Below are 23,689 nucleotides of genomic sequence, written 5' to 3'. Positions count from 1 at the left end.
AAATCCCTTCTCCAAAAATGGCCGATCAAGCTCTCAACTTGTCGCACTCCTACTCTGCAGCGCACATCACATACTGTAGAATTTGCTCTGACATCATGACTTTAGTTTTCTGATGTATCAGTTTGCGTCCTGAAAGTAGTTTTCACTGGTCCCCTTAAGACAGGGGTCTTCAACAGGGGGTCTGGGATTAGAGTTACTATTCAGAGTTACTACAGGGGGTCCTCCAAATCTTTGTGTGATAGGAACTTGGTTTTCTCCCCCTTTCTTATATTAACCACTTGAACCCTAGCGTCCATAATCCGAGCACTTTAGCCAAAAATAGCAGATCTACAAGTCAAGATCACAATGCCTCACGCTGCGAGGCGTTGTGAGCTTGTAGATCGGCTATTTTCGGCAAAAAGCTTTGGAGGGGGAAAAGAGCAGACTAAGTACAGTGAAAGGTCAAGTTGTTTATAAAGTATTGACCGTTCAAGTGGTTAAAAATCATTAACATGAATCCAAAATACAGTGTTGATTGTGCTGTCAAACAATTAAACTATATTTATGAACAGATTGTGGGGGTCCCTGCTTCATCTCTCTCTCAACTAAGGGGTCCTTGGCCTGAAAATGTTGAAGACCCCTAGCTGTCTTAGGAGCTTTATCACTTTCTAGCATGAACTCCCAGATCCAGTGAGAAATCTCAAAACAATTTAGCAGGAGAAAGAGGTGAGTAGGGACCAAGGTACAGATTGGCCTCTACTGTTATTGTTAAATCCATGTACTTACCTTCAGCCCCTCGCAGAGGAATATTTTCCACCCTTTGATTCAGAATTATTTGCTTTGACGACGGAGTAAAAACGTCTAGGTCCCACTCATTTATTTTGTGTCACCATGTTTTATCCTACTGTATGTCTAATCTCGTTCCCTCTAACCAGGTTATAGGCTACTGTATTTACAATTGTTGCCCCATGGCCCAGAATAATTCAACTTAGATTTCTTTGAGATCAAGCTTTGATAGAAGCACGATCATAAGCATTGGGACCTTTCCCATAATTGCATCAGTATTTAGGTGCGATCAGTTTAGCTGCTCATCTCCTTTCTCCTTGCAAGCATTTTGAGAGTTTCTATCTAATGTGATTAACTCCCACAAACAAGTCATCATCTCATGACTCATCATCCAATTAGGGGGCGTTTAGAAAAATGGTATCTCAGCAAATTGGATTAATTGCAAGGACCCCATTAGCACAAACCTGCTGGGGCTCTTTCAAGCTTATAGAATTCTGGTTGTTTTTTCTTTTCCTTATGATCGCATTTTCTTTTTGTATAGTTGTCATCAAGTAAAAGGGATGTTTCTTTTTTCAGTAAATCCTCAATCGCTAAAACCTAATTTATGCCTTGTTGTACTGTACTGTATGATGATGTTAAATTAGACTTCTCTCAGGAGCAATGGAGAGGAAGATGAAAGAGGCTGGATAGCTGATTTCTGTAAGGGCCCCTGAGGTTGGATGGATGGTTGCCATGTTGGGAGAATTGTCTGTGAATTATTGGGCAAGGTGAATCGTTGCATTGATGTGAGATAAAAGGCCATGGTGTGGTCCTCCCCTGGGGACCTGTCCAAACCAATACGCCAATAGTAGTTGGGTCCACTCTCAGTATTGTCACCACTCTTCAGACAAACCATCTTAATTAACCCTCCTCCTTGTCAGTGTTTGTCTGTAGGTGAACTGCTGTACATTACACCCCACCTGATAACAGGTACAAACTAAGTACAACATAGCAACTTCATGCACATGAACATAAGATACCATGTTGACGTCAGTCTGCATCACAGGCTGTCCATTCTGGATTTGGTTTGCCTGTTTTCCTTTTCCAAGTCTTTTTATTTTCTTTTAGGTTTGGAGAATTGTCCCCCAACCCCACCACGTTAACTTATTGTATCAACCATAGATAAAGGTAGAGGTCGTGCAGTGAGTGCTGGCTGCGGTTTTATCGCCGGAAAACAGAGTGTTTGCCTTCGCTGTGTTCCTTCCAAAGCCCCTTTGTTATGTGCTGCTATGGCCATCGGCACCCTCTGTGCTCACAACAGTGAGCTGCATCTGTGTGGCTGTAAGATCTATGCAGCCTTGGGAGAGGGGGGGTAAATTATGGGCATATTTGTCTGTATCTAGATACTTTAAACTGCATTCAAACATTCAAACTACATGTTCACTGGCACACATGCACTTACACAGCAATATCCAATCAGATTATTATTTCTCTCTCTCTCTCTCTCTCTCTCTCTCTCTCTCTCTCTCTCTCTCTCTCTCTCTCTCTCTCTCTCAAACGACTCAATAAAAATGGCTGTGGGGTTTCAAACAGCATTTGTGTGTGTGTGCATTCATTTGACACACACACACACACACACACACACACACACACACACACACACACACAGTACTCTAATATAGCTTATTCAATATAAACACCAAACCTAGCGGACTGGCCCTCAGTGTTCACTGATCTTGTGACGTTGTTAGTACTGTAGCTGTAGGCTCAGCTAAATGGCTCCCTGCTGTATTGTGGCATCGCTGAATTTGGAGCGCTGAACCCAGGCAGGCTGGGCCCAGCTCTCTGACCCCCCCGGAGCCACAGAGAAGGGTAAGAAGCTTAGAAAAGACTTGATCTGGATCCCAGCACCCCATGAACCCAGATTAGGCTCACCCAGCACAAGCAGCCTATAGGGCATTATGGGCCAGATTAACATTTATAGGCCGTAGCCAGCTTCATTCATTCTTTATTCGTCTCCGGCAGTGCTTACCTGATGACATTGTGAACCATAAGAGAGAGAAAGAGGAGAGTTGTTTTCGGTCCTGTGAGTCAGTCTCTGTCTGTGAGCAGCTAATCTCAGACACCCTGGACCAATCTTCCCCGTAGGCAAAGGAAGAACCTCCACCCCCATTTTTTCGGGGGGCAGACACTCACAACAAAAAAATAAGTTGTTTAGAGTACAGTAGTGACAAAAAATACATTTATGTGGAATGGTTCATTTGAAAAATATACCAGTGGGGGGAAAAAATAATTATTGAAAAAGATTCACTGTACTAAATCATTGTTGCTGACATTAGAATGAGTTTAAATTTATATTTTCTCCAGGGACAATTTTCAGCTAGACTTTTCAAATCAATCTTCTTTAAATCTTTAAAATTCAACGATAATACAACTTAGATTTAAAAACTTCAGTGGTGGTGTTATCCTTTATGTGGAGTGGTAGATTGTTCCAGAGAGTGGGTGCGGCGACGGAAAAGGCACGATCACCTTTTGTTACAAGGTTTGTATAGGGAACTGAGAGGAGTTTCTGGGTGGATGATCTGAGTAACCTGATGGCAGGGGGATAGTTTATGAGGTCGGAGATATAAGATGGATTGGAGCTAGCCCATTGAGGGCTTTAAAAACAAAGAGCAAGGCTTTAAAATGAATTCTGAATTTTACTGGTTGCCAGTGCAATCTTACCATTGCAGGTGTAATATGATCCCGTCGTCTTGTTACAGTAATGAGTCTGGCTGCGGCATTTTGTACTATTTGTAGAAGGGAGATAGTGGACTGAGGCAGCTCCAGATATAATGAATTGCAGTAATCTAAACATGAGTTGATGAAAACGTGGGTTACTGTGATTAGGTCTGTGTGAGTTACATTATAGTGTTTCAAATCATTTGTGGATATTTCAATGCTTTAACATACAGTGTATATATATAGATGCACATATTTTTGATAAATGGCTGTTTTAACTTTTCTCTTTAAAGGAGGCATCCTGACCAAAACACATATAGGGTTAAATCTGCCTTTTATCATACCCCTTCATACCTGCTTTAGTCTATTTTTGAGCGGTGGTCACACCGTCTCCATAGCGTGGCCGTGTGTGTATCCGTGCGTGTGTGTGTGTGTGTGTGTGTGTCTGTCTGTCTGTCTGTATGTAGCCTGTGATGTATGTAGCCTGGCTGCTATACCTTTTCTGACCACACATGTTAAGGGAGGGGCGCTGTTGTTCAGGCCAGCTAGGCACACTCACACTCACATTCACATTCACATTCACACACACAAATACACACACACACGCACGCACGCACGCACACACACACACACACGCAGCCTCCACCGCTCAGTTCACACAAGTGTGATTTTTTTTCATAGCTGCCCCAGTGCCCCTGTTGCTAGATTTCTGCTGCCCCTGATTTTGTAGGCCCTCTCATAACTAACACGGTGGATTGTCATCCCGCTAGTGCGGTTATATATTTAGCTTCAAAGTTAGTATTTTTTTTATTGGATTGTGTTTACACAACGTCCTGAGACCAACCAAACCGCTGTTTTGACCTCACAGGCACCCTTACTTGTCAAACAGACGAGGAGCTCCTCTGCTCCTCCCCTCCCTTTCAAGGCTCTCCTCTCTCTGCTCTGGTGCAGAGCAGAAGCCGTTTGACAAGTAAGGGTGCCTGTGAGGTCAAAACAGCGTTTTGGTTGGTCTCTGGACGTTGTGTAAACACAATCCAATAAAAAAATACTAACTTTGTGGCTAAAGAAATAACCGCACTAGTGGGATGACATTCCACTGTGTTAGTTATGAGAGGGCCCACGAAATCGAGCAACAGGGGCAGCCGAAATCTAGCAACAGGGGCAGCTGAAATCTAGCAACAGGGGCAGATATGAAAAAAAAATGACTAAAGCAGGTATGAAGGGGTATGATAAAATGCAGATTTAACCCTATATGTGTTTTGGTCAGGATGCCTCCTTTAAACATCTAGTAACGGGTGTCAGCTGTCTTTGCCTTTACACTATACAGTAGGTTAATGACAGAAATAGGACATGCTGATGTATTTCAACGTGAAATCATATTTAATAGATGACATACAGTATGCATATATTTTAAAGTGGCCAGTGCCTTTGCAGTGCCTTCAATCAAATGCATGTACAGTAATAAATTGTGCACAAATGTAGTTGGCCAGGTAGTATGTTTGAGGTGGGGATATTTGTCCACCAAATCTTAGTGACCAGTAAGACTCTCTAATTGGAGGATAAGCAACCGTCACGTCGCATACACAAACTTTAGAAGGAAGTCGTAGCCAAACAGGAGGGAATATGGGAAATGGGACATATCCATGTTGATGACATGACTTTAGAGATACTGTGTACCACTTTGCGTGATTTTAGGCCAAAATCTGTAGGAGCAATGTCCAAAAATGTGTTTGAAAAAATCTGTCTGATGGTGGCGCTAAATGGGACAGATCCATGTTGATGACATGACTCTATACATACTGTGTACCGCTTTGCGTGATTTTAGGCAACAATCTGTAGGAGCAGTGTCCAAAAATGTGATTTGCAAGAATCGGCCTCATGGTGGCGCTAGAAGAGGGCCATGTGAGAAATAAGGTTGTGGTTTGGCGGCCAAGGAGTGTGTGTGCAAAGTTTGGCATGGATAGGGGCAACGGTGCGGAGATATGAGTAGGGCAAAAGTGTGACGTGACATGTGACGGACAGACTGACTAATAGCCGGTGGAGGTTTTGATACTAACTGCGACCTGACAGTCGCAATAATAGACTACTAGATGAGTGATGTGCCGTGTTGAGAATGTGATTTAAGTAATAATCACACTGTTGCTTTTTTCCCTTACTCAACCTTCCCAGCGAAATGGTAACAAGGCAGCAATGGTCTCATTGGCTCAGCAGCTCGCATGCTCACGTGCATACAGTAGGTAGATGAGTACACGTGTTTGCAAACATTAGACAGACCTATGCGTTGTTTTTTATTGTTAAGACGGACATAGTGGGTCAGAGGGCTTCTGAGAGGGATAACGGGTCAGGGGGCTTCTGAAAGGGGAATGATGTTCTGGAGGGCCTCACGGAAATGTCTCCTCCCGAAATCCCTCATCTCTCATACAGCCCTGGGGGATTCTTTCTTCCCTGCTGAAGAGGCTGCTGTTGTTGCGTTTTCCCACTGCGTGACAAAACAGCATTGATGTCGGGTCACAGCAGCCACTGTATACCGGCTGAAAAGGTTGCCATTAGCATAGTGTTCATGATGTTATTATGCAGTGCATACACGTGCACAAATGCGGTTGTTATAAAAGGTGTCCAAGTCTGGTTCATTTATACAACCATACAGTATGACGTCGCTCGACAGCAAGAAAAACGATTTTGCAGCTGAAAAACCGCGTTGTGGTTCTTGGCTATTTTCAGGCAAGAGATTTGGTCGAGAGGGGGAGTGTAACCTGTATAGAGCTCTTGGGGGACCCGGTCAACTAATGATTAATAAGTCCTTTGATCCTTCCCAGCGTGTCTCTGTATGTGGAACACATACTGTACCTACATTAAGCAGTCTACAGACACTGAAGGCGAAATGAATCAACATCACACAATAATTTCTCTCTTTCTTCCCGTCTGTTCCGTTGCAGTGATCTGGTGAACGGCCTGGTGTTGTTGATGAACAGTAACATCAGCAGCCCCGTCAACCTGGTGAGCACGTTCTTCTGCATGTGGTCCTCCCATACCAGTGGTTCTCAAACGTCTCATTCACTGCCAAGAAAATATAGCCAACTAAATAAACCCTCACTGCCAGCAATTACCCGTTTGGATACCAGATTCTTTTTTTTTTTTTTCTTCTTTTTTTTTTTTACAGCAAATGCAGATCGTTGTGATCGTTTGATAAATGCAAAATAAAAGAATAAATCCATCAATGATGATCTGGGCCTACTAAAAAAAGTAAAATCTGTCCATGGCAGTGAACAAGTTAACTCTTTTACTGCCATTTAGGATGTTTATAATCTGCTCACGGCCATAAAAGTACCTTACCTTTGCGATTTTATAGAAGATTAACCAGCCATTATTTCCAATTGTGGTCTTGAGTAAAAGACGGGCACATCTCTCATGCAGGCGCTAAAAAATCCACAACATTATGGGAGCCGACATTACAAAGCGAGAGGCCGCCCTCTCTCTGGGTTGCACCAGTTTTCAGACAGAAATGAGAAAGTAGATCCAGGCAGAGAAAACAACCAGAAAAGTTATCCCGCCGCCATTATTGTTTATGTGCGCTGAAGATAACAGACTAGTGATACTGGGGCTGCTTCTGCTGCAGACACCCGCGCCACCCCCCATCTGCTCAGACAGGCTCTGGCGGGGAAAGAACAAACGCTCGGCATGGCGGCATCACCGTTTGAAAAAAGAGGCAAAAGAGTTAAGAAGTAAACATACAAGACAGTGAAGACACCATATACAAAAAGGACTGTACTGGTTAATCCGGGGCATGCCAGCATGCGTCTATCTGTAATTGTTTGCTAATGATCAGATGAAATTCTGTTCACAGGGGAATCCAGAGGAACACACCATATTGGAGTTTGCCCAACTCATCAAAAGTCTTGTCGGTAAGGGCTTCTTCCCTCTCCAATCATTCCTGGCTTTGCCTATATTGCCACCTCTTTATCAGTTAATGTCCATCCGCCCGCCCATATCTTTTAATTACATTTTTTTCCTATGCCTGTGGTTCCAAAAAACCCTAAATTGATATATATTTGGCCACAGATCACAACTTAAAAGATTTTGTGCCAGGGAAGAGAAGATTTGTGTTGTTAAAAACAAAGGACACATAGTTCAGACACACACTTGACAAAAGATGTTTGATATTAAATATTGATGATGATATATTATAAATGCAATGCATAATATGTGACTTACCGTCCGAGCGAAAGTACATTATGTCAGGTGATATAGCCAGCCCTTGAGTGTTCTAATATTTTCCAATGTGGCCCCCTTTGAAAAATGTTTGGACAACCCTGATCTAAGAGGTATGGTCTAATTTCTGTTAAGTGTTAACAATGGCTCTCTCTTCTTCTCTTTATTTTGTGCCATCATGCAACATATGCACACACACACACACACACACACACACACACACACACACACACACACACACACACACACACACACACACACACACACAGTAAGCCAAAGTCAGATCCAGTTCCTTCCAGAGGCCCAAGACGACCCACAAAGGCGACGACCTGACATTCGTAAAGCCAAGATGCTACTGGGTTGGGAACCTGTGGTATGTGCACAATAATGGCAATGTTTGGACTCGATAGAATATTGTTTAGGTTGATATTATGCCAGCTCTATGCTGTATGTTGTAATAGATTTACTGTAGATTCAGTTGTGCCTACTGAAGTTTGGTGCGCTGATCACTGTCTGGCCAATAAGAAGCAGGGCGTGAGTTGTCTTTCATAATTTATCGTGCTGTAACGGTATACCTGTTGCTTCACAGGAGCTGTGTAATTTATCTCTGTGTTCTGTTGTGTTAACAGGTGCCCCTGGAGGAGGGCTTGAATAAAACCATTCAGTATTTCAGTAGAGAGCTGGAGCACCAGGCCAACAATCAGTACATCCCCAAACCCAAAGCGGCCCGTATGAAGAAAGGACGACCCAGACACAACTGAGGTCGGCGTTGCCACCATTAAAGACTCCTGCAGCAGTGAAGGAATGTAGGACTCTTGATTCTTGAAGGGCAATTCTACGGAATAAAAGAAGTGCACTCTGGGAAATCTGTGTATTTCAAGACGCAGAGATAATGTCTTGGAGTCCCTGAGACAGCGCCTGCTCATTGGCGTTGTTGTTTTGCTGGCGTTTTTCTTTTTTTCCTTCTTCACAGGGAGCCACAGAATAAGGACTTCCCTCCCAGAGACATAAAAGCCACACGGACGCACTGTGGCCCTCAAGAGTCCTGGAACTAAAAGAAGAGAAACACCCAGCCCCAGGGTACCCACGTTTGGGTATTCTTTTGTGAATTTACGCTTTTGCTATTTAAGATTCGCATTGGGAAAAGTGTTTACGCTCGCAGTGTGTGCCAGTGTTTTTGTTTCATTTGGTTTTAATGATTTCACGCTGTTGTCTCTGAGGGACTACGTAACCGCGACTACAGAAGACTTTAGGTTTTTGCCAGGGGGAAAGTTGTCCCTTCTCTCTCTGTCTTTGAGGTGCATCAAACACTAGTGTCTTGCAGAATGCTGCAGGATTGGACAACGCTGTGACACCTCAAGCACCTGCAGAGGAAGACTGTTAATGGATCATTGCATTTGTTTGAACAAATCACCAATCCCACACTCCTCTGTGAAAAATTAAATGTCGGTGAATCTTATAATCAGTTTCAGGTGAAAATGCTATTTTAATAAAACATTTCCAATACATATATACAGTATATAGATTTCGATTTTTTTGCTGTCTCCAGTGTTAACGCTTTTCTGTGTGTGTGTGTGTGTGTGGGGGGGCTTGATATTTTGAATCCCAGGTGTCATTGTAAAGTTTATCCGTGGAATGAGAGCCTTTTTATTTACACTCAACGAACACAGAAATTTGAACAGCGTTAGATACCGTACAGTGGTTTAAAAAGTATAGAGTTGAGCGACAAAGGTGTTGATTAGGTCAAAACATTGCTATTTTAATTTATCTTCGATGTACATGTTTGTGTTTGTGGGACAGAACACAATGATGCTTGCTACAGTAGAGATATACTGTATGTATGTCACTGACTGACAGTTGTACTGCACTCAAAGTAACGGAAACCTTTTTTGCACACAGGAAAGCAATTGAGGGGCCAAGTAATTTGCAATGAGAAGTATAAGCAGGCTGGTGTATAGGCGTGGGTCATCACTTTTTGAAAACTTAAAGTATTAAAAACAATCTGACAGATGAAGCAACCAACGGGCGTAACCCAGTGAAACTCAAATTTGTGCTCATCTCACGCACATACCCGCACACAGGAGTGCAGTGTGATTCCAAATATTTATGCGAGTATGCAGATGTAATGTAACACCCTGTGAAAAGAGCTAAAGGCTGAGAAGAGGCAGTGTCATAACACATCTTTCAGACCACGCAGCAGGGACAAGCTGCGTGTGTGTCACTGAGGGGTTGAAGTTAGTAGTAGTCATAGTTGGCATCAGCTCCGTGTCTGTAGGAGCTGACATCTCGTGGGGCGATGGGGGAGTTCTCATCGTAGTGGTGCTGACGGCCTTGGTCATTGGCGCGTGCATGATCCAACCAGTAGGCCAGGTCAGTCTCCAGCCTCTGATAATGGTGGTGGGTGGGGGGGGGGAGACCAACACATGACCTCATTAGTAAACTCAACCCTCAAAGGAAAGACAAGCATGAAAGGCCAACAACATTTAAAAGGCCACAGCTGTCAATTTCAGCAGGGAGGCAATGGCAAATGGCGTCACACTCGAGATCCATGGGGGCCTTTGATTAAATCCTGCTGGCTGAAGCCACAAGTGCTGTCGAGTGTGGGGGACACTCTGCCATTATTCACTCAGTCCCTCTTTTTCTTCTCTTGCCCTGCCTGACTGTCCCCTCCATTTCCTGCTGTCCCTTGTGAATTCCTCAGTTCTGTTTTGAGCCACTGACCAAAGACTGAAAGACTCTGTAGACTGGTTTTTGTTTGTAAGGCCTTTTTTGTGTGTTTTTCCTTATAAAGTTGTCTTTGGGTACTTAGAAAAGCGCTATATGCATTTGAGATATTCTATCGACATTATGTGTCCTGTTAATAACTATATACAGATCCATCTAAAGAAGTTATATTCTGTAAAAGTTTATTTTCTTCTGTAATATAATTCAAAAAATGTTGGCATACAGCTCATGAATATCAAAAATCCATACCTCAAAATATAATATAACACAAGACCTCTTAAAACAAGGGTTTTTAATACAGAAATGTCAACCTTCTGAAGTCAGAGTTGCTTGAAGTCCAGTGTGAAGTTTCCGCAGTCAGTGATGATTTGGGGTGTTATGGCATCTGCATGCTTTACACAATATTATTTTTTCTTTTAGATGGATCTGTATGTTGACTACTAATTAACTTCTAACGCATGCTGGAACATGGCCCCATGTTCGAATACTGAGTCCAGGGTGCCTGTTGGTGCAGCCAGTTAATACACTGACCATAATGTTCTTTAAGTCAGTGGTTCTCGGCCTCTGCAGGCAGCGACCCCCAAAATTATCATATTTTAACTGGGGACCCCCCACCCTGACGAGCACTAAGAGTTACATTACATTACAGTTGCATTACATTTTGTATAACACGGTTCTATTGTGACAATAGCTGATCTACATGCTCACAACACCTTGTGCTGCGTTGTTGTGAGCATCGGCTATTTTCACAATTTCTGCCTCTAATATTTGACAATTTGGCCAATGTTTAATTTGCCATTTGTCCTTAGAAATTCACTTTGGAAATGTGCATATACTGTATATACCCTCTATACACTTAACTTTATGGTGTTTTTTTTACTGTTTAGTGAGAAAACAATGTTGCACATTAAGTTAATCATCTGGAGACCCCCCAAAAAAATATTTGGGGACCTCCAGGATGAGAACCACTGCCTCACAAGGACCCATGTTTGAATCTGACCACAGTCACATCTCTCATGTGTTCCCTCATGCTGTTTTAGGATTCCTGTCTCTGCACTCTCCTATCTAAGTATTAAAATGTCAAAATATTGCTTCCCCCAACAACCACAGACACTTAGGCCATGTATTATCCCTTATTATTGATCGAACTGTTCAGTCTGTCAACTCAAATCACTACACGCCGAGATGGCTTAAAACCAGTACCTGATGCAGAATTTACAAATGCCTTTTTCTGAAGACAAATTTGTTTCTATATGAGTGGTGCTCATTTCTTTTCATGTCAAGGATCCCTTCAATTATGTTGTTCTTGGCTGCAGACCCCCATTTCAAAATATAATTTGTTCCAGGGACCCCCAGAAGCAAAGATTTTAGAAAAGATAAAAAATTGGCACACACTTTCATGATTTTAGCAGATCTACAAATATGAGATTGTAGATCTGCTATTTTTGAATAGCTAAAGTAAAAAAATATGGTTAAAGTGGTTAAAAATCTAAAATGACACAGATGCTTTCCCGGTTTTAAAGGGTTAAACAAGGCTATCAAAATGTAAGTAAATGAGCAGTGGTGACTGTAGACACCCACAGAGCCAGTGGCTGCAGTCACAGTTAATCAGTGTGTGTAGTGCGCACTATGTAATGGATAACATCTCGCTCAGCGGTCGTTATCGAGTGATAGGAGCCCGACAGGTTGATATGCCACAGACGTCGAGCTGAGGTGGCATATCAACCTGAAGGGTTGCTAAATAAATGAAGGCATTGACCCAAATAAAAAAATTATATATATATATAATATATATATATATATGTATATATCCTTGCTTACAGTAATGAAAGCGTTGCACTGACCATCCGCAGAGCGCAACGTCGCCTCGACGCAAACAAGGAAGTGTTAATCAAATAGAATCCATGTTTGGTTTTGTTTGCATTGTCTATTTCTCGCTTCAAATGTTTTCAAAAACATTCTTGAGAGCAACGTTTAGTTGTAAATGTTGCGGTGTGTTTGTTTACATGGCTGACATGTTGGATACAGCACAAGATTCACGCTGTGCAGCCTCAGCGCAACAGGTGTTCTGACCCTTGCAAAACAAAACTAGATGCTATTTCAACTTTTTACTGTTTACATTAAGTGGATTTATCATCAAGGAAACACAATTTGAACAGAGATTTATTGGGAGTAATTCTATCATTTTGGTTGGTCAGCCTCAGCATCATTGATGACCACTAATCATTGGAGGTTCAGAAAAATGAGATTATTGATCAGAGGTTGATCAGGCGTTTTCAACCTGGTCACCAATTATGATCAGATCACAACACCTGTTTGGATCATCTTTCTAGAGCTAGTCCAGCAGCAGCTCTTGTCCATAGTGTTAGAAGTTCTCTTCCTAACGCTTTGGACCAGAGCTAGTCCATTTGACAGTTGCATCATTTGATAAATTACAAGTGAAACCACTCTAAACATGCAACTAAACTTTCAAGTAGGGATGTACCGAATGGAAAATTCTTGGCCGAAACCGAATAATAGGAAACACTTGGCCGAATACCAAATGGCTGAATATGATATATAATATTTAAATTGTATATTATACATGTTTTAAAGCTTTTTATTGTTGTTGTTATTGTTTATTGTTGTTTTGTACCATTGCTGTCATGACTGTGTCTATAATATTATGGTCTGATTATGGCAAAACTTAAGGTTCCATATTGATATATCTGTTGTGTAGAATTATTTATTTACTATTGTATAGTAAATTTGTAATAAAAGACAATATGTCTCTAAACATTAGCATGCCATACAGTTGAATTATTGCATATTAAAGAAATATTAATTAAAAAAAAAAACATTCAAAAGCCTAATTTAGTATTCGATAATATTGGTATTCAGTATTCGGTAATATTCCTATTCGGTAATATACTGTACATTTGTCCTTAAAATCTATTCGGCTGAAAGCCAAATAGATTTCTTTCGGTGGCCGAATAATCGGCCCATCCCTACTCTCAAGGCAATTTTATTGGCACAGTAGAACAGTTTAGTGACTTGGTGATATTGCTTGGACATTACTTAATGTCAGTGAGAAAGAGCTTGTTTGAGAACACATTGTGTTCATCAAATTAACAAATTCGGCATGTATCTATCTAACATTTTTGTTCTCATTGTGTTTCAAGGCCAGGGTGAAAAACCTAAAGGACTATTTGGGTTTGTCTGGACTGTAGGGACCAGAAATGTTTCAATGGTCAATACATTTGCACATATCCTCAGCATGTAACCCAACCTAACTGTTAGGAACAGGGCAGCAACTGAACAGCACCTGGGGAGCAATTAGTAGTTCAAGCCAAGGTCTTGTTCAAGGATATTTTGACACAAATACGGGAGACCAGGTGACCACTCTACCTCCTGAGACTTATTAGTATTCCTTTTACCGTAATTGCATTATATACAATTTAAATTAACTTTTCTTATCACATCCAATGTTGTTGTTCTTGTTGTGTTTTACGTTTCGCTGATTGTACCCAATAGTGATAAATAAGCCCCTAGATTCTTTCTTGAGTCACTCCAGCTCCTATAGGACAGACCTTCACAGAGCCTATACTGTATATTACGCCGAGACCATCCTGTTTACTCACCTGCTCATCAAAGCCCATGTACATAAACTGCCTAATCCACTGTTGTACATCCGGTCTGCTGCGATCCCAGACGTTCCTTTTGCTTCTGCTCAGCTTTGACAGAAACTCTTTAGCCTTGGAGGGAGTGACTGCTACAGCAGACTTTGAATGAGTGTTCCCAGCATCTGCCGCTTGAGAGAAGCACAGAAGGATAGATGCTTTATCAGACAAAAGCACATGAAATGTGAGGGAAAATATTGACTACTTTGCACTAAAGGCTGTGAATGCAGCAGTATGTATGAGTGTTACCATCTCTCTTCCTCAAGATCTTGAGCAGGCTGCTTTCACCGCCGGAAACATCTGTCAATAGAGAGTTAATGAGGACAGACTGTCATGTTTCATTGAGACAAGTGACATAAGACTAGGTTTACCTGCTTGGATATGTAATAAATCCAGTCAGCTGAAACCCTCATAGAAGATGCACATACAGCATACACACAGCCTATAATTTTGTGTCATTATGGGGGCACCGGGCACGGTGGCGCAGTCGGTAGCGAGAAGGTCCTGGGCTTGATTCCTGCCAGGGGACACTGTGCTGGCGCTGGGGGCGTGTTCTCTCCTCTGTGTCATCATTGGTGGGGTTGGCGAAAGGGCCTTTCTGTGTGGAGATTGCATGTTCTCCCCATGTCCCCTAGGGTAGATAGTATACCCTCACAAAAGAAATGCAGTAATCCTGGTCTCTATAATTCCTCCCATTGGCCAGCCTGATGGAGGGGAAAGGAACTGGTTGGAATAATGTGTTCCTTCCACATCGTGCTACGTCCAACCGGGGAAGCTCCCCCGTCAGGTGATCAGAAGCGGCATGATCACTCCTCATGCGCTGAAGGCAGCATGAGCTCAGTTCGGGCCTCTCCCCAGGTTGGCAACGGGAGAGAAGCGCCCAGGATTACGGCTTAGGCAATTGGCACTGGGTGAAAAATGAGTTACAAAATCATGTGTACAAGTGTACACATTTTTACGGTCTATGGGCCGCTCTGACATCATGCTCTGATGTCACCGTGACACATCACTGTGACATCACTGTTGAACACAAGGCGTGGTTTTCGTTGACACATCGATTTCTGCCACTTTGTCCACGTCATGTTCAGGCACGATCCCCTCCGCCTGCTGCAGCAGATGTCCATAAGTCCATATATGGGTATTCCCCAGAATCCCTTTTATGGCCATATATTATAGAGATCCCTGATGTCATCAATATTAAGCCCATATCTAACAGAACTTCATATGGGAATGCCCATATATGGACTGTTTTTTATTTTATTCTCTCTCTCAATATGTGGAGCTGACTACCATCACCATACTGTATGTAAAAGTCCATATATGGGTATTCCCCAGAATTCCTTTTATGCCATATGGAGATCCCTGATGTCATCAATATACATCACTGGCCAGATGGCCAAGACATGGCCCATATCTGTGTGGCCGGTTCGGATAGGGATCTCCGTGTATGGGCATAAAAGGGAGCAGAGCGAGCAAGTAAGGTGATGATAGCTGTCAGTGTGTGGTCAAGTGGGCACTCTGTCGAGGTGCCAACTTGCGTCTTGTTATTTTTATCAGGCCGCACTTGTTTTTTGGTGGTTATTCATCACCCTACTTGCGCGCTCTGATGGTGTAAGTAATGAAGTATGACGAGAGGCATTAATTCATTTTCTATAACTGACCACAGTGACAAAGGCAACAAATCTGTTGGCTGAAAGCCATCAGATGTGTAAAAGTGTTGCTACATACCACAATGTAAAAGATCTATTACAATATTGTAGGTCTTATGGGTAGTAATTGTGCCTGAATGCTTTTCATCCATTTATCCTGACCTGTACATTCATGGCTTCATAAAACTAGAAAGAAATCAACCCATCCTACAGTATGTGCATCCTACCCATGAAAGGAGGTACTGTAAGATGTGGAATCTGATCTGAAGCTGCTCAGTTTCCAGTGCAACTCAACTGTTGATGTGAATGGGCTCTCTCCTCTCTGTACACACTACTGTTGATGTGAATGGGCTCTCCTCTCTGTACACAGTAGAGCCAGCCACCTACTGGCCAAAATGACAGCAGGCAGAGCAACAATCTGACTTTGAAACAAAGTTACAGTATGATAGTTGAAAGCATGAAAGCTAGCCTATTGAATATCCCAACCCATGACTTGCATTTGTGCAAAGTTTGGAGATAATTGCACTACTGGTGTGCCGTGAAGCCTCCTTGGAATCCAAAGGTTTCAGGTTTGATTCCCGCTATGTGTCGAAGTGTCCTTGAGCAAGACACTGGACCCATTCCAGCTCCCAGTGCTGCCTTGTATGGTATCCACCGCCATCGATGTGTGAATGGGTGAATGTGAAGTAGGCTACATTGTAAAGCGGAAAGCGCTATATAAAATGCAGTCCATTTGCAGTGAGGAGGCGAACGGATAAACACCGGACCCCTTGCCGATTTTAATAGTATAAGAGAAGATACCCCGGATATAGCCTACACAGAGAGAGAGCAAAATACTTAATTTCACACATGGAGGTATTTAGAGGAAATTGTTTGCAGGAGTTTCTCTCCCAGTAAATAAAGCACAGTGCAAAAACAAAAACAGAACTTTTCCGTCTTTCTTTTTTAATCAGGGTTTGAAATTGTATCGGTAAGAGGAGTATCCCAGCTGCGTGTGAAATTACATTTACATCTACCTATAACGTCACACTTTGCAGATTTGTACCTGCTGTTTCTAAATACTAATTTATTTACAGTGTTGCTCCCTGAAAATGCTGAAAATCCCTCCCATTAGCCATTGATCCCTTTGCTCCTGGTTAACCACACGACAAATACAATGACAGCTATAGGCCTAATGTTGCAAAGATGTTTTTTGACTAGTTTTCAATGACTCAATGTTTCACTCATTCTAAATCCTCTTTCCAAGTTCTGTCCCAATTTTCTGTCCACACTTTACCTTGTGTGTGCGTGCGTGCGTGCGTGCGTGCGTGCGAGCGAGAGAACTCAGAAGTGCATTGCCTGCAGCTGCCCGCCAAGAGCCAGCCTGGGTGAGTAATTAAAGGAAAAAACAACAAAGTAAGGTATTTGGCAACCACAAGCTGCCAAAACAGCTTCAATGTGCCTTGGCATAGATTGTACAAGTCTCTGGAACTCTAATGAAGGGATGGAACACCATTCTAACAAAAGATATTCTCTAATTTGGTGTTTTGATGATGTTGGTAAAGAGTTCTAAATCGCCCATATACAGTAGGTGTTAAGTTGTGTTGATGTACAGTTTGATGGGCTACAGCATTAGATTTACATAATTCTCATACCCATTAAATAATTGTGTGACCCCCTTGTGCCCTGCAGATGAGGGTATGGTCATCCTGGAAGAGACCACTCCCAGAATAGAAATGTTTCTTCACAGGTGAAAGTACACCATCAAGAATAACTTTGTATTGACAGTGATCGTTCCCTCTATACACTACAAGAGTTTGGAAAGATGTTTAAAAGACTACCCTTTCACACTATAAGAGTTTTTAAATACAGGTACCTTTTAATGTTTTTTTTTGTTGTTTTTTTTAGATTTCAGTCTTCAGATGTGAGATGCATTCAAAGATTTTGGTCCCAGACTTGTGAGTCTGACTGACATTTTCTTTTTTTTTTTTTAGGTCAAACTACCACCTCATACCTAAACGATTGAGAAAAGACTGACTGCCTTGACCCGTCTTGATTTTTGCGACCGTAGGTCGCACTTACTACAGAAAGCTCCACCAGGTGTCCGTGCGTCAGTCAGTCAGTCCGTCCGTCACACGTCAGACGTCACACTTTTGCCCTGCTCATATCTCCGCAACCGTTGCCCCGATCCATGCCAGATTTTGCACACACACTCCTTACCTGCCAAACTACAACCTCCAAGGACCCCCGGAGTTCCAGGGACCCCCAGGTCCCTGGGGGACCCCCAGGTGTAAAAAAAATACCAAATGTGCAAAAATGACCAAATGACCACCCCCACGGGGCTGCTCACGGGGAATTCCCGGGGACCACCCACTCCTGCTACTCCAGAACGGATGCAAAAGTGGTGGCGCCCCCAAGTGGAGGACCCCCTCCACTGCAGCTCACATAAAATGCCCTAACTCTGCCTAGGAGCGTCCGGGAGAGCCGGGGCCGGTACCTATTCGTCCGCCAAGGCAACGCGGAGACCCCACCCCTAATTTCTCACATGGCCCTCTTCTAGCGAGACCTACGGTCGCTTATCTCCCGATTAGGGAGTCTTACTGGTATTACGACTTGACTGTGACTGTGAAATCGTGACTTTGAAAGTCAGCATGTGTAAGCCCTGCTTTAGGGAACAAGTGGACACTAACTATTGTATGACTGGAAAATGTCCCCCACAAGGCCACAACAAGAACAACCAAACCACCTCACTGGAGGGGTCAAGCATTCTGACCTTTAGCCTATCTGTCTCATGCCACACATGCACTTGTGAAGAACATGGTGAAGGATGACACGTCTGACCATATCACTTTTATCCATATCTCTGTTGACCAGTGTTTCTGTACCACTGAGCCCTCAAATGTGCATTTGTCTTACAATGAGGGGTTGATGCATTGAAACCCTTTCTATAACATCCTCTCTATGTAGTCATCAACAGACTGTTCTCGCTGACACGGTCTCATGATGTCCTGCACTGACATTCTCAGTTACCTGAGAGGTGAGGTGCTCTTCTGTTTTTCATTAGATACTGTAATGCATTAATGTGGAACTGTATCACTGAATCTGCGCTTTTGACCACAACTTCCAACCCTACTTACTAATGTCTTCCCAATAGGGTGTGCCAAATGTAGTTCTAAGAGCGGCCATTTCTTGGGTAAACACAGCCTTGCGCAGGTGTTCTGATTATACTATAGCATTAGTTCTATGCAATCAAACAATTGAAACACCTGTGTTTTGACCCAAGAAATGGCCGCTAAGGACTACAATGACGTAGCCGCTGGCACACACTATTGATCAGACTTTCCAGAAGGTGACATTCCCGTTTCTATTCCGGGCAATTTTTTGAAAGCATATGAGCAGCAGATTTGAATCAGAAACACATATGAAGGTGTTGTGTTGAAATCTGCGGCTGAGCCAATCAAATCATGTTATGAGAAAATTACCCAGAGCAGGAAACGGGAATGTCACCTTCTGGAAAAGGGAACTACAGTCATGCACAAGAGCAATTGAGCCAACCTTGACCCAATAACAAACCCTCTAATTCTTTTATAGTCACTTAGATATTATTCTCTTGCTATCTCGACCCAAGATGGAGATGAATTGAGCCTGCCCTGATCATCATTTGTATACATGCCACAGAGCCTAATATGATCATTTCTTAATTATATCATATTGTAGTCCACCTGTATGGAAGCATCAGCCTTTGTTTCTCCACACATTTATACAAGGTTTTCCTTTAATCTGTCACCCGTCTATATTTCTCCGTACTAACACAACAGTAGGCCTATACGGTATATAGTATTCACTCTGTTCTCATAACAGCACAGGGTTTCATTTATCATAAAAAGGTATCTGTATGCTGTAGTAGGAAATGTGCCAGTGCACCAAAATGCAGTTTTACACATGCACTAACCTGCCTGTAACATCTGAAATTCGAAATTGTGATTCCATGAAAGTCTAAAATGTAAAGCCCAGTGTAGAAATGCCAGTGTTTGTTACTGATGAGTGATACCAAAGATGTCTGAGATGAGACTAACAACAACAACAAATACAAGATGAAAAAGTGCTGTGTCTCACCTCTGATGGCCAACAGTGCCAGCAATACAGAAAGACCTATTAACCTGAAATAGAGCTGCCGAGTAGCCATCGTGTTCCGCTCAGCCTCTGGTACCGACCCGTTAATAGCAACACAGCAGCACAACACTGATGTAGAACTGAGAGGGAGAGAGGGGGCGGTAAGCCAGATGCTCCAAGTGGAAATTGGCCCATGGCGGTGGAATGTTTTCTACCTCCCATCCTACAGATACAGGAACTGTCTGCAGCTGGGAACCTATGCTGGAAAACCTTCTCCCTCTTACAGTAAGTGGTAGTTTTCCACCTCAGAGGCAGTAGTGATGGAAGATACGGGTTTGTCGTCTGGTTAAAACATGCAGTTCATCCATATGTTTTTGTTTGTTTGTTTTCGATAATCTCATAACCTGATTAGTTTTGTGGGCTGGACTAGTGGGCTCTGTTGTTCAACTTTTCTCCTGATTAATAAACTGAAGAGAATTAAGATTTCAATGAAGATTTTATGCCATTGAATGTGCCAGTGGTGGGATCCAATAGGAAATGCAATCTGGCTTTGGTTAGGTTTAGATTTTTACAATCACAAGCTCCCACATGGCATGCAAGCTACAAGGCCAATGGCAGTAGATTGCTAAACACGGGTTCTTATTCGCCCGAACAATCTGGCCAGAGAAAAGAAAAATACGCTTGCCTGGGAAATGCTAATTCCATCCCACCACCTGCTCGCCCCAACTGCCTTATGGGGTAGGAGGCAGCCCGTGTTAAACATTGCCAAGGACATTGGCACAGGTCACTTAACAGCTTTTATACAACACAGATGTAATAGATGTTTATTACCTAGGAGTGAGAATACTTATAGCACCTTCAGCAGTGGGATGGTCAACGGTCTGTTCTCTTCTTAATTATTCCTTTTTTATTTCTTGTTTGCAATTATTATTATTATCATTATTATTATCTCTGCCAGGCGACCGAAGGTCGGAGGCTATGTTTTCACCCCTGTCCATGTCCGTATGTACAGACAGACAGACACACGGATGGACAAACATACGGTATGTGTGTCCGTCCGTGTGTCTATCTGTCTGTGAACTGCTAATCTCTAAGCTCCCGGAAGACTGCTGGAACTAGGAAGTAGCTGATTTCACTTTGATTGGTTGCCCTGTGTACATAGGCCAAATTTGTGGCCCGAGTGAGGCACCGTGCAAGTGCACCAGTATACAGTAGCCTTAGCATTAGCATACGCACGCGCAGTAGGGTTTAAGTGCACTCCCATTTGCATTTTAAGGGGAAATATGCTTAGAAAAGTCCCTTAAAATTGCAATCCATTATAGAAACGTTAAGTATTTTATTGTTGTGTTGTTGTTTTTTAAATCTGTTCTCAACACTTTATATGTATATATTTTTTAACTTAATTGCTCTGTATGGTTGTTTCTCCTGTATTGTTGATTCTTCTTTCTTGATTGTTTTTTTGTCGCTCGGCTGTACACAACAGTCCTTTTTCTTTTTCTTACTGTCCTGTAACCTTAACTGCTGTACCTTCTGGGTGACTTAATTTCCCCCTTGGGATAATAAAGGTATCTATCTATCTACTCCCAGGTTTGACCACTAGGCTAAGGCTGCTTCAAGGTTCTACTGTGGTTCTGGGGGCTTGGTTTGTGCTCCAAAAAACATTTACCAGATTATTGAACACTAGTCCTTACCCGTTCAAAGATATGAGCTCTGAAATGATGTGCAGTGTGTGGGTTATGGGATGTGCACTGTGCACACAGTATATGAGGGATGGAAAGTAACTTTAACTGGTGCTTGCATGATAATATGTAGGAGCATCAATGTAAGAAATACCTGTTTCGTTTAATGGCTACAGAGATACTGTGTACCGATCTGCATGATTTTTGGACAAAATCTGTAACAGGGCCAGACAACAGACCCCCCCCCCCCCCCGCCCGCCCAGCCGCCTGCACACACACACACACACACACACACACACACACACACACACACACACACACACACACACACACACACACACACACAGAGCTGGTTAAACATTTTGCCTCAAGCTAGATGCAGAATAGATGTGCCTCATGCTAGATGCAGAATAGATAGTATATACACCATAAAAATGCTAATATACAGCATACGATTTGTGAAAGTGACAAACGGGCTTCACAGTTATGTCAGGTGTGTTCATATGCTTATTGATGGAATTTTGGATCATATTCCATATGGATAAACAGTTTTCCCCAATCATAATAAAATACTCCACACACAAGAAATGATGAATGTCCACACCAGGGAATATGCGTTTTTGTGTTGAAGTTTTGATGGAATTTTGGATCATATTCCATATGGATAAACAGTTTTCCCCAATCATAATAAAATACTCCACACACAAGAAATGATGAATGTCCACACCAGGGAATATGCGTTTTTGTGTTGAAGTTTAGTCAGAGTTCAAATTGTAGGTACTGTATAAGTACAGTAGAGAGCATTGCCACCCATAGTATCTCTGAGTACAAAGCATAATGATTCACAGATATATGGAGTTTACAGAATACATTAGTCACATTCTGATTGGACAATTAAACATAACATGGATGGGATGTTGTTGTGACTGAGTCCCGTGGACTCAGAAGCCAAGGATGTAGAATGTTTTGGCTTTCCATTATCCCGTGTCCTGGACACTTTGACATTTCGCTGGTCAATCTTTCTGTCCCTGGAGTGGGGCAGATTCTCGTCTCGTGCATTAGTTATCAGATCAAAACATCATGGCATTGACTTTTAACACTGAGAATGATATCTATACCATGTTAAACAACAATAACATATTTTACTATCAATTCCCTCCTGAGATAGCATTTGAAGTGTTAAATGTCAAGGCAGCATAAACAACAAGGGAAGAAAACATGGGTTAAACTTTTTTTTTAAGGTATTTGAAACAGAACATGATAATTGAACAATTTAAGTCAAAACATTTCGATAGCTTTAAGTTTTTTAAAGAGGAGAGTCAAAAGAACTGTATATTTCCAAAGTTATTTAAGTCTTTTTAAAGGTATTTAAATCAGAATACAACCAAAGGTGAAAATATTTTGATAATGAAAGATAAAGGACTGTATAATTTGGAATCATTGGGGGGAGTGCGTCAAAGGGCAGTCTGAGATTAAACCAAGGATATTTTCTCTTATAATTTGGGGCCTGTAACGTTTAGTTAACATGAGTTAGAATATTTTTATGAGAGAGAGGAGAAAATCACACGTTCCTTAAAATATATTGATAGGAAAAGGAAACCTTTGATCCATCAATAACAAACATTGTCCTGTCGCACCATGACAAACTTTATCACTAAATTTAGAATCTTTCCAAAGTTTCTTCACAGCCTCACTCTGGATTTGGTGGGGTGCACTACAGAGAGTGCATTTAATGAAAGAGAATATATATATATATATATATATATATTTGACGTTTTTAATTTGTTTGGTGAAGTCGCTTCACCTGAGATTGACGAATGTAGAATTTTGAAAATTTGATTAGTGTGGTGGAGCGTCATGGTCCATTCCTTGCTTGACCTATGACCTTCGCGATATGTCCCAGCCAGGGTGGACCTTTTTTTGACTCCACAACAGTAAGGTATAGGACCTCTGTCCTCATCATTTCAGTAAGGTTTTATACACTTAATATGACAGTATTTAACATTTCCAGGACGAGGCTATGAGATCTTATCAAAAGAAGAGAGTTGCATTTTGGGACAAGACAACTGTAAATATTAACAAAAATGATATAGGAACTCAGGTGACTTGAATCCTCGTACTCACGAAAAATGATCCTTCCTCACAGATCATGGGAAGAGATATGGACCGTCTATCAAATAGATAAGTCTGAAAAATAGAATAAACATCAGAA

The 23,689-nt window shown here is 42.1% G+C and overlaps 2 protein-coding genes across 2 annotated transcripts in view; one reads left to right on the top strand and one right to left on the bottom strand.

The window, feature by feature from the left end:
• uxs1 (UDP-glucuronate decarboxylase 1) overlaps window positions 1-9,119 on the top strand; it is a 62,133-nt gene extending 53,014 nt beyond the window's left edge. The window contains exons 12-15 of the mRNA XM_080753170.1: window positions 6,402-6,462; window positions 7,310-7,367; window positions 7,944-8,047; window positions 8,304-9,119. Coding sequence (XP_080609296.1) covers window positions 6,402-6,462; window positions 7,310-7,367; window positions 7,944-8,047; window positions 8,304-8,435 — 355 coding nt within the window. The 3' untranslated portion in view covers window positions 8,436-9,119. The remainder of the gene's footprint in view (window positions 1-6,401; window positions 6,463-7,309; window positions 7,368-7,943; window positions 8,048-8,303) is intronic.
• A 790-nt stretch (window positions 9,120-9,909) lies between these two features.
• ecrg4a (ECRG4 augurin precursor a) lies at window positions 9,910-19,871 on the bottom strand (the record flags this gene model as incomplete). The annotated part of the gene is made up of 4 exons (XM_080753561.1): window positions 9,910-10,059; window positions 14,019-14,188; window positions 14,307-14,357; window positions 19,802-19,871. 4 exons carry the CDS (start codon window positions 19,869-19,871, stop codon window positions 9,910-9,912), a joined length of 441 nt encoding a protein of 146 aa, XP_080609687.1.
• Between the last annotated feature and the right edge of the window lie 3,818 nt (window positions 19,872-23,689).

The sequence above is a fragment of the Nannobrachium achirus genome (genome assembly GCF_963921795.1).
Source record: "Nannobrachium achirus genome assembly, chromosome: 22".
Classification (NCBI taxonomy): domain Eukaryota; kingdom Metazoa; phylum Chordata; class Actinopteri; order Myctophiformes; family Myctophidae; genus Nannobrachium; species Nannobrachium achirus.
This window is presented reverse-complemented; position numbering and strand designations above follow the sequence as displayed.